Genomic DNA, 12488 nt, shown 5'->3' with positions numbered 1-12488 from the left:
TGGAGTTTCATCTTCAGCATCAATCCTTCCAATGAATATTCAGGACTGATTTCCTTCAGGATGGACTGGTTGGATTTCCTTTCTGTCCAAAGGACTCTCAAGAGTCTTCTCCAACACCACAGTTCAAAAGCATTAATTCTTCAGCACTCAGCCTTTTTATGGTCCAACTCTCACATCCATACATGACTACTGGAAGTGAAAGTTGCTCAGTCATGTTTGACTTTTTGTGACCCCATGGACTATACAGTCCATGGAATTCTCCAAGCCAGAATACTGGAGTGGGTAGCCCTTCTCTTCTCCAGGGGATCTTCACAACTCAGGGATCAAATCCAGGTCTTTGGCATTGCAGGCAGATTCTTTACCAGCTGAGCCACAAGGACTACTGGAAAAACCATAGCTTTGACTAGACAAAGCAAAGTAACATCTCTGCTTTTTAATATGCTGTCTAGGATGGTCATATCTTTCCTTTCAAGGAGCAAGCATCTTTTAATTTCATGGCTGCAGTCACCATCTGCAGTGATTTTGGAGCCCAAGAAAATAAAGTCTGCCACTGTTTTCATTGTTTCCCCATCTATTTGCTATGAAGTGATAGGACCAGATGCCATGATCTTCATTTTTTGAATGTTGAGTTTTAAGCCAACTTTTTCACTCTCCTCTTTCACCTTCATCAAGAGACTCTTTAGTTCCTCTTTGCTTTCTGCCATAAGGGTAGTGTCATCTGCATATCTAAGTGAATGAGTGACTGAAAGTTGCTCAGTCATGTCTGATTCTTTGTGACCCCATGGTCTGTAGCCTGCCAGGCTCCACTGTCCATGGAATTCTCTAGGTAAGAATACTGGACTGGTTTTGCCATTTCCTTCTCCAGGGGATCTTCCTAACCCAGGAATTGAACCCAGGTCTCCCACAGTGCAGGGGGATTCTTTACCATCTGAGCCACCAGGAAAGCCCTATCTCCATATCTAAGGTTATTTATATTTCTCCTGGCTATCTTGATTCTATCTTGTGTTTTATCCAGCCCAGCATTTTGCATGATGTACTCTGCATGAAAGTTAAACAAGCAAGGTGACAGTATATAACCTTGACGTACTCTTTTCCCAATTTGGAACCAGCCCATTATTCCATATCTGATTCTAACTGTTGCTTCTTGTCCTGCATACAGTTTTTGCAGGAAGGAAGGAAGTTGGTCTGGTATTCCCATCCCTTTAAGAATTTTCCAGTTTATTTTGACCTACACAGTCAAAGGCTTTAGCATAGTCAGTGAAGCAGAAGTAGATGATTTTCTGGAATTGTCTTGCTTTTTCTATGATCCAGCAGATTCTGGCAATTTGATCTGTTGTTCCTCTGCCTTTTCTAAATCCAGTTGAACATGTGAAAGTTCTCGGTTCATGTACTGTTGAAGCCTCACATGGAGAATTTTGAGTATTCCTTTGATAGTGTGTGAGATGAGTGCAGTTGTGCAGTAGTTTGAATATTCTGTGGCATTGTCTTTCTTTGGGATTGGAATGAAAACTGACCTTTTCCAGTCCTGTGGCCACTGCTGAGCTTTCCAGATTTGCTGGCATATTGAGTGCAGTACTTTAACAGCATCATCTTTTATGATTTCAAATAGCTCAGCTGCAATTCCATCACCTCCACTAGCTTTGTTTGTAGTGATGCTTCCTAAGGCCCACTTGACTTTGCACTCCAGAATATCTAGCTCTTGGTGAGTGATCACACCATCATGATTATCTGGGTCATGAAGATCTTTTCTGTGTACTTCTTCTGTGTCTTCTTGCCACCTCTTCTTAATATCTTCTGCTTCTGTAAGGTCTTACCATTTCTGTCCTTTATTGAGCCCATCTTTGCATGAAATGTTCCCTTGGTATCTCTAATTTTCTTGAAGAGATCTCTAGTGTTTCCCATTCTATTGTTTTCCTCTGTTTGTTTGCAGCGTTCACTTAGGAAGGCTTTCTTATCTCTCCTTGCTATTGTTTGGAACTCTGCCTTCAGATGGATATAGCTTTCCTTTTCTCTTTTGCCTTTCAGTTCTATCCTTTAGAAAGATAAAAGAACATATTCTATTCATGAAACAATGCTGAATATATGAAAAAGGAATAACACAAAGAAAAGAATTCTTGGAAATATATATATGTATATATATATAATTTTAAAGTGGCTAGAGAATTTGAAAGTTGGAAAACCTCTCAAAAGCAGAGGGAAAAATATCCCTGTTCAGAAAGAAGTGTGTTTGTGTGCATGCTCAGTCATTTAGTCATGTCCAACTCTGTGACCCTATTGATTGTAGCCCACCAGGCTCCTCAGACCTTGGGATTCCCAGGTAAGAATATTGGAATGAGTTACCATTTCCTTCTTCAGGGGGCCTTCCAACCCAGGGATTGAACTTGCATCTCCTGCAGGCAGATTTCTTTCCACTGAGCCACCTTGGATGCCCTAAATAGACATTGGCAAAATTTAAAACTTTGGTGCATCAAAGGACTCAACACAAAGAAAGGTTAATCCATTGATTTGGTGAAAATATTGAAAAAGATATCTGCTAAAGTAAGAGTATTAATATCCAGATGATATAAAGAATCTCTATAATCCAACAACAACAAAAAATAAACCAATTTAAAAGTAAAGGCCTACCAATAGTGTAAGAGGGTTCCCTTTTATCCACACCCTCTCCAGCATTTATTGCTTGCAGACTTTGGGATGATTTGGGAGAATGGCATTGAAACATATATACTATCATGTAAGAAATGAATCGCCAGTCTATGTTCGGTGCAGGATACAGGATGCTTGGGGCTGGTGCACGGGGATGATCCAGAGAGATGATATGGGGTGGGTGGTGGGAGGGGGCTTCATGTTTGGGAACTTATGTACACCCGTGGTGGATTCATGTCAATGTGTGGCAAAACCAATACAGTATTGTAAAGTAAAATAAAGTAAAAATAAAAATTAAAAAATAAATAAAAGTAAAGGCCTTAATAGACATTTCTCAAAAGAAGATTTACAAATAGCCATTAAGCACATGAAAAGATCCTCAGCATCACTAATCATCGGAGAAGCATAAAAGCCACAGGTGGATACCACTTCACACCCATTGGTGTGGTTACTTACTCTCAGGAAAACAAAAAAATTATACTTGGAAAGAAATCCTAGTTAATTCTATATGACTAGACTGTGGTAACATTTTACATAGCTAAAATAATAAACACTGAATATTGATCTAAGAAATATTATGAAAATTATATTAGGAAGATGAGGAACAGCAAGTTCTTCATATGTGAGTATATGATTGTGGTATAGGGGTGATGATCTGGAATATGGAAATAGAGCTGTAGCCCTATTGTCCATACTGTTACGAATTCAAATAACAGCAATATAAGGGTGTCACTTAAAACTATGGAAGGAAAGACCAAAATAAACAGTTGAAAAAACTGAAAGCATTGGCTTTCTGAGCATGGGAAAATTGGGGTTGCCTAGGTAGGACTCTTTGCCTTAATAAAGTTACAGCACTGATTAAATATTTTAAAACTGGGCTTTGAACCACAAACTTAGAAAATATTTTAAATATATCTTAATACAAAAAAATGAGTATAAACCAAATCACTAATAAGCATTAAAAAATTATTCAACCTCAATAACAATTGGAGAAATGAAAATGAGATGATAGTTTCTTTTTCTCTATAAAATAAATCATTACCCTAAATGAAAATTGCTCAGAACCAACCACCCAACATAAATAGTAAGAAGTGTTGATAATTTAGAAATATATATTTGGAGTGTTAAGAAAGTTAATACCTTTTACTCTAATAATCCCACTTATAAGAATATAGCCTTTAAATATCAGAAATGACATTCATCATAGTTCAGTTCAGTCACTCAGTAGTGTCTGACTCTTTGCGACCTCATGGACTGCAGCACGCCAGGCTTCTCTGTCAATCACCAACTCCCGGAGCTTACTCAAACTCATGTCTATTGAGTTGGTGATGCCATCCAACCATCTCATCCTCTGTTGTCCCCGTCTCCTCCTGCCCTCAATCATTCCCAGCATCAGGCTCTTTTCCAGTGAGTCAGTTCTTCCCATCAGGTGGCCAAAGTATTGGAGTTTCAGCTTTAGCATCAGTCCTTCCAATGAATAGTCAGGACTGATTTCCTTTAGGATGGACTGGTTGGTTCTCCTTGTAGTCCAAGGAACTCTCAAGAGTCTTCTCCAACACCACAGTTCAAAAGCATCAATTCTTCGGCACTCAGCTTTCTTTATAGTCCAACTCTCACATCCATACGTGACTACTGGAAAAACCATAGTTTTGACTAGGTGGAGCTTTGTTGGCAAAATAATGTCTCTGCTTTTTAATATGCTGTCTAGGTTGGTCATAGCTTTTCTTCCAAGGGGCAAGCCTCTTTTAATTTCATGGTTGCAGTCACCATCTGCAGTGATTTTGGAGCCCCCAAAAATAAAGTCTGTCACTGTTTCCACTGTTTCCCCATCTATTTGCCATGAAGTGGTGGGACCGGATGCCATGATCTTAGTTTTCTGAATGTTGAGGTTTAAGCCAACTTTTTCACTCTCCTCTTTCACTTTCATCAGAAGGTTCTTTAGTTCTTCTTTGCTTTCTGCCATAACAGTGGTTTCATCAGCATATCTGAGGTTATTGATATTTCTCCCGGAAATCTTGATTCCAACTTGTGCTTCCTCCAGCCCAGCGTTTCTCATGATGTACTCCTCATATAAGTTAAATAAGCAGGATGACAATATACAGCCTTGATGTACTCCTTTCACGGAACCAGTCTGTTGTTCCATGTCCAGTTCTAACTGTTGCTTCCTGACCTGCATACAGGTTTCTCAAGAGGCTGGTCAGTTGGTCTAGTATTCCCATCTATTCAAGAATTTTCCAGTTTCTTGTGGTCCACATAGTCAAAGGCTTTGGCATAGTCCATAAAGCAGAAGAAGATGTTTTTCTGGAACTCTCTTGCTTTTTTTCTGATCCAGCAGAGGTTGGCAATTTGATCTGTGGTTTCTCTGCACTTTCTAAATCCAGCTTGAACATCTGGAAGTTCACAGTTCACATACTGTTGAAGCCTGGCTTGGAGAATTTTGAGCATTACTTTACTAGCATGTGAGATGAGTGCAAGTATTATTTATATTAGCAAAATATTGCATGATGTTGCATGGTGCAAGTGTTGAATGATAAAATAATTAAATAATTTGCATTTACTACACATTTCTGTGATATTAAATTTTTTATGTGAGAATTAAAAGCATTCATATATGAAGAATTTTGAATGATTTAATTATGTAAATATTCTCAATATAATATTATTAAATATCCCAAACTATTGGATTGTAGGATCTCAGGTGACTTATAATTTTCTTTGTATTTTCAGTATTTTTCAAAATTTTTCTAATTGATACACACTATTTTTAAATAACTAAACCCAAAATAAGTATTTTTTAAAGTATTCTCATCTAAAATAGCAAGCATATTGCTAACTGCCTTTCAGTCACTCTCTCCCACTTGCCACAATATATTTACAAGAAATGCTGAAAACCCACATATGGAATCAATAAGAATCTCAGAGAAAATTCTCCAGCCATGTAATGCTGAGTGTAATAATTAAGAAAACAATGAATTAATATAAAGAGCTCAAATAAAACAGAAATAACTTTTTTACAGCTGGTTCATCATAGATCTGAAATCTAAAGAAGAGAGTGTAAAGGAGAATAATTTTCAGAGATATCCCAGGAGCATAGGATGAGAGCCTAGTGATTAGATTATCATATCCTGGGAGCATGTTGTTAATGGTTGATACTAATAGGATGAGGCAGGATGAGATTAGGCCTGATTTTCTTGATGTAAGGATAATTGCTTCATGTCTGGTCCTCAACAGGTAGATGGGTAGTGTCAAAGGCTTTGGGTTACTAGTTTTCCAGCTCTTTAAAGCCCAATGAGAAAACAATACTTCAGTAATCAGAAGAAAAAATAATTTTATAGTCATGGTGAAGAGTGAGGGAGATGTGAAAATTGGTTGGAATGTTTAAAAAATGTTATGGATTTTTAAAATAGTTGCTATATGAAGCAAAGTGAATAGGTTATGATACTATATGTTATAATACTGTATGTTATGATACACATAACATATACATACAGTTAAGTTTTCAGTTGGCGCAAAAGTGTCCTATTGCCCAAATTACCTAAGTCCCTTTTATACTGAGGATCTGAGCTCTTGAAGACTCTAAACCAGAGTTCACTCTTAGTTTCTATTGGCTTATTATCTCTGGCCTTCTTTTTCCAAAGTAGAAATGAATGTCTGTTGGGATACAGGGAATACAGAAAGAGGTTTTTTAAAAGCTTTATTTATCTACCTTTGCTGGAGACATAGAGTTGACTTTGCTCAAATGAAGTACACTTCTCTCTAGAAATAATGCTAAAGGTCAAGATCATAAATATCTAGATGTATAAATCCATAGATTTTGTGATTTTTCTTTCAGTAATCTGGATATAGTTGCAGAAACTTCACTTATGGTTGAAGATTTGTTTGTGGGACAGTTGCAACCAAAGTAAAAGGAAATAAGGAAGCTGGGAGTTCCGGTAATAGAGTTGCTAAAGAAACCAACCAGGACATCTCAGACAGGTCACAACAGGAGAACCGGAAAGGCTTAGGAGAAAGGCTGTAGGTTTATTGACTGCGTAGTGGAAACAAGAGAATGGGCTATAGTAGGACGTTGGGCCTAAATTTGGCTGTATGAATTAAAGATTTCTGAGGTAGAAGTTATTATTTACTAGTAAATAATGACAGTAATGGTAAATACTCAAAATTTGTTGCTGATACTATGAGAGGCATTTATCAATAAAATCAGCAGCAAAATTTGAGTATTTACCATTACTGTTATTATTTAATATTGTTCTGGAAGACTTAAACAATGTATTGAACCATGAAGGAGAAATGACAGCTACAACTGTTGGACAGGAGAAAATAAGGATATTATTTGAGTATGGTATTGTCGTGTACCAAAAAAAAAGATAATCCACCAAAAACTGTTAGATTTAACAATATTAATAAATGAATGCATAAATAAAATAGAGTATAGCCAAGTGGCTGAATATAAGAGAAAATTCAAACATCAGTGACTTTCTCTTGTATCAACAGTCAGGAGACAAAAAGCAAAAAAGATGCAGCATATCTGTCATTGTAAACTTAAACTAAATATTTGAGACAGGAATGTACAATAATGTCAGATGCTCTTTTGAGCAGATGCTAAGTCAAATGTGCAATCCATTAATATGGCTCTAAAATAAGCTGAGATGTTCTTTAACTTACCTAGTTGTTGTTACCATATTCTTCAAAAGAACTAGAAGTTTTACATGTCCTAAAACTGTTAGTTAGCACTCTTTTCTATTTAGATATTTGTTTCTAGAGTTGTGTATCAAAAGAAATCTCTGTATAGTTCAGAAATTTATATTATAAAGTGCTACTGTCAACTTTTAAACATAACTGCCACTTGTAATTATCTTCTTACAGTTCCTTTAGAAGGACTAAGAAGCCAAAACCAGTTTGAAGAAATGAGATCAAGTTACATTAGAGAGCTCATCAAGGCAATTGGTTTGAGACAAAAAGGAGTTGTCTCTAGCTCACAGCGTTTCTATCAGCTTACAAAACTTCTTGATAACTTGCATGATGTAAGTATTTTGGTTTTTAGAATATCAGTGATTATTTTCTGAATTCTATCTATTACTTCTTAAGTGTGAAGTACAAGTTTTACTTCATGTGTATTCGTCAAATTTATGTTTGTACTTCCACTTTAAAACATGACTTGCATCATACTGCTCACAATTTATATTGTGCTTTTTTCGTTTTCAGTATAGATCACTGAAATATCCTTTTACTAGTATTTGTGAGGCTTGAGAATAATTTAATGGTTGATAGGAATTGTGATACATATTCCTGAAAGTGCTCCAAAATGTTTTTGTCTTAAGTTAGAAAATATTTTATGTAAACTGGGAAAGCAAAGATATAGATGTGGAGAATCAGACTCTCATACCATTTTGGGTGGAGTTATAAGTTAGCAACAATGCTAATGGACAATCTAGCAGTGTGTGGCAATAGTTAAAGGTTGCATTCTTTTCAAATTCTCACTTTTTAGGGTTTATCTTAAATAATTAGGCAAGTATTTAAGACATGTATGCCTCACTGCTTATACAAGAGGGGGAAAAAAAAGCACCTTAGAAATGCCTAACACCAAACTGGATAAATATATAGGGTTAGTCAAGATGTTTTGCATACAAACTTTTATCATTACTGTGTTCAGAAACACTAAAATAATAATCAAGGCATAAAAAGCTCTCTGCTCACTAGATCAAATATGAGGCCTCACTGCTGAATGTGAATAGCCAAGAATTATTAGCCATTTAGATAAAGTCTCTCAAATGTAAGGCAGAGAACAAAATAAAAGAAAAAAAAAAAAGTAACTTGAAGGAAAAAGCTCCAGTGCAGATAACAGAAGAAAGCATCAAAAGTTAAAATACTCACAAAAGTAAGAATGATGCTGCATCCATGAAAAAAGACTGGAAAACATTTTAAAAAGGACATTTAGTGAGAAAATATTTTTGGATAATTAAAGGAGGGCATAAGTTAAAAATTCAATATAAATATAAAACTCAGAAACTATAAATCTCAGGAAAACTCAGATAAAAGTAACAAAAAAAAAAAGAAAAAGATATGAAAATATAGAGAGAAAGCAAATTTAGGGTATTAATCCACAGGGCTTCATTTTCCAGTTTGTAGTAATCTCCAAAAGAAAGGGTGGAGAAGATCAAGGAGAGGAAATTGCGTAAGTAATCTTAAAAGAAAGGTTGCTATAACTGAAGGATATGAATTTTCTGAGCATAAGGGCCCGGTATACAGACTCAAGCCAATTGAACCAAGGCACAGTATTGTAAAATTTCAGCATACCTAGAATAAAGAGGGTATCCTAAAACATACCAGTGAAAAAAGAAGCAAGTCACATCAAATCATCAGGATTCAGAATGTTGTAGGACTTCCCAACAAAATAATACTGGAACCCAGAAAATCATGGAGAATTTTGAAAGAAAGAAAAATATTCAAAGAATTTTGTACCAGCCAACCATCAAACAAATATGATGGCATCATGAAAGTATTTTCAGACTTGCAAGGTCTCCCAGACCTTACCTCAAATACAGCCTTTCTCAAGGGCATCTGCAGGATTTCTTACAACAGAACCCTGGCGTAAGCCAAAGGAGTATGAAATTCAACCCAGGAGAGACACAAAGGGGTGTCCCAGCACAGTAACTAGTGCACAGGGTTTCAGGGTACTAGCACCAAAAAAAAAAAAGTTTGATTTGAGATATTACTAATTGTATGAACATACTGAAGTAAGTTTTTAGAATTCTGTCAGAAAATTTGACTATGGCTTTGGGATAAATATAGAAAAAACAAACAAAAAACCCACAGAAACATGAGGTGATTAGCACTAGCAAAATTAAAGTAACTCATGTAGGAAAAGAAATGTAATCCAGCAAGAAACAATAAAAATTTGTATAATATAAATGCTAGATATTGATTTAGCCAAAAATTGAGATATATCTATATAGTGAATAGGAGGAAGAGAAAGTGTGTGTAGTTGAGGAGATGGGTGTATAATACAAAAAAGCTAAATCCTTATTTAATAGGATCCTAATAATGTAAACTTTGGGAAATATAATTTATTAGAAATACAGAGGTAAATATCAAATGACCAAGACTAAAGTAATTCAGAGTTGTTGCGTCTGTGATTTGGCTCCTATAGGTTTTGCGGTACTATCTGACTTTCAAAAATATGTGCATGAATTATTTTGACAGAATTAAAATTAGAATAAAATGATGCTTTCCTGGCAGCCCAGTGGTTAAGACTCTGTGCTGCCAGTGTAGGGAGTGTGGGATTGATCCCTGGTTGGAGAACTAAGATCCCACATGCAGTATGGTGTGGCCAAAAAAATTAGATTAAAATTAATCAGGTTGGGTTGTTTGTATTGACTGCCTATTGTTATGTAGGAAAAGCTGGATTAAGACATAAACTAAAAAGTAATTTCATTTATGGAAATATATATATGCATATATATTGTTATTATTATTATTATGCATGTATATATTATGCATGTACTTGAGTATGTGTAAACAAAAAACTTGAAATATACCAAATGTTCACACTGCTTATCCAATAGGATTATAGAATACTTTCATTTCTTTAAATCTTTCTATATATTAGAATATTTCATGATATGTATGTAATATTTTATATATTATTCTGGAAATGGAGGGAGTTTTTTCATTTTGGTAAAAAACATCTGAAGTATTTCTATTATTAGAAAAATAAGCTTCGATGTTTATATAGTTTAGAAATTTATTATTTTCCTTACATGTTTCTTATCCATTTGTTAAACCAACAGCTTGTCAAACAACTTCATCTGTACTGCTTGAATACATTTATCCAGTCCCGGGCACTGAGTGTTGAATTTCCAGAAATGATGTCTGAGGTTATCGCTGCACAATTACCCAAGATCTTGGCAGGGATGGTGAAACCTCTTATGTTTCATAAAAAGTGAATGCCATTTTTATCTTTAAAAAAATTAAATTTTGTGCTATGTCTGTTTTTTGGGGGGTCATGATTATGAGGTCACGAGTTTTTACTGTTTTTCTCAAAGCCTTACCTTTATAATGTGTCATACTATGTAAATTTCAAAGAAAAGTTGTGAGGTTTAATTGTTTTCCTTTATAAAGCGTAATTCAGATTTTTAGTGTTTTTGTGCACCCATATTTTCCATAAGAGTTTGCAAGGTTGAAACAGTACTAAAGTGATTGTTAATGTTAATCTTATCCGTATCATTTCATATCGTTCAGGTGACATTTTTAATTTTCACATGTAACAAATCTACTTTAGAGAAAAGAAGAATCTTGCACATAAAAACAAAAAGCTGTTCTATGTTCTTTCTATATAGCTCCTTTTCTCTCCCTGATTATATTTACAAAAATGAAACAAATCGGTATGCAAAATTATAGCTATATGAGTGTATATACTTTTTTGTGAGAAGGTAATTTATAACCTTAACCATATTTTCCAAAGGGTTTTTAATGCAAAAAATATATAGAAAAAGAGTTTAAAATTCTTGAAATAGATTGATGCTCCTCAAACTAAGAAAACCAGCTTATATGTTAAGACTGTTTCCCAGATCGGAAACACAGATCTCTAAGGATGTTATTAAGGAAGGAGAGCCATAATGTTATGACAAGTATATCATGAGTTTTGCAGTTTTCTACTAGCCTTTTGCGGGGGGAATTGTCCTTTAACAAGGCATTCTAAATTGAAATAGGAAGCCAGAAAGTCTGTGGTCTAACTCCACCCGCTACATCTAGGGCATGTGGACAGTCACTTATCCTTACCAAGTCTCTCTTATATTTCCTCATCTTTCATAATAACTTTCCTGTAATAATAACTTTCCTGTAGAATGTTCCTTTTGGTCAGAGCTTGTTACTCACTTTTCACATCAAAGAAGAAAGGGATGGAGGGTAGGTGGGGGAAAAAAAAAGAAGGGAGAGGAAAAAAGAGAGAAGTATTACTCTTTTTCTCTACTGAGTGGGCATAGTGGACAAATCACAGTTAAAATGTTTTCCGTGTCTCTGATCCAGTCTAAGAGATAATTTAGGAAACATTAAATACTGGCTTAAAATAATATAACCAATAACTAGAAAACACACAACTCACAGTGTTATGTGAGCTGAAAATATCCCTTTAGGAGACACACAAGTTTTTTTTTCTGAGGTATCACTGGACACCTAGGTGTCACTATTTTAAACAGGTCTATGTAAAAAAAAAAAAAAAAAGTCACTGTTTTTTTAAATAGACCATTTTTTTTAAAAAAATGCACACACACACATATAAAACAGGAAGAACCACTGGTAAAAACAAAAAACAATCATTTTTTCTTCTAAATAAAATAATTTGTACCAATTTTAGGCATATATATAATTTTTAACAATTCAGAGAAGCTAGTAGACCTAATTCTTTTTTGAAATTTCTTTAAAATTGGACATTCCCTTATAAATAAAGCATATTACCATATGCAGATTAATAGTTGTTAATGAGAAAAATTAAAAAAACTTTGAAAACAATATAGGAAACATTTACTAAAGCATCTTATTTCTTAGTGCATTTTTAAATTACCCATTCCCTTAAACTGATAGAAACTTAAAGTTTACCAAGGGGCAATAACATAGAATCATCAATTAATGAATAATAATATGACCCCTAAAACAAGATAAAGTGATTTCATCTGACCAGAAAAAAACCTGGCAGATCATAATGTTACCATAACTGTTTCTTGCCAATAACTTCTTCCATTTTCAGAATGAATTAGATATAGAGCAACTGTAAACAGTGAGTCCTCATAAGGCATTTGAAATAGGGATTAAAACCATTTCTAACCAGGACCCACGGCTTGAGTTCTTTA

General features: G+C 34.8%; 1 protein-coding gene across 1 annotated transcript in view; it reads left to right on the top strand.

The window, feature by feature from the left end:
- The window catches only part of PGR (progesterone receptor), a 110071-nt gene extending 98209 nt beyond the window's left edge, over nucleotides 1-11862 (top strand). Inside the window, exons 7-8 of the mRNA XM_018059880.1 lie at nucleotides 7507-7664; nucleotides 10431-11862. Of these exons, the coding sequence (XP_017915369.1) occupies nucleotides 7507-7664; nucleotides 10431-10586 (314 nt within the window). The 3' untranslated portion in view covers nucleotides 10587-11862. The remainder of the gene's footprint in view (nucleotides 1-7506; nucleotides 7665-10430) is intronic.

The sequence above is a fragment of the Capra hircus genome, chromosome 15 (genome assembly GCF_001704415.2).
Source record: "Capra hircus breed San Clemente chromosome 15, ASM170441v1, whole genome shotgun sequence".
Classification (NCBI taxonomy): Eukaryota; Metazoa; Chordata; class Mammalia; order Artiodactyla; family Bovidae; genus Capra; species Capra hircus.
The sequence above is the reverse complement of the archived record's forward strand: the minus strand, read 5'-3'. Positions and strand labels throughout refer to the sequence as shown.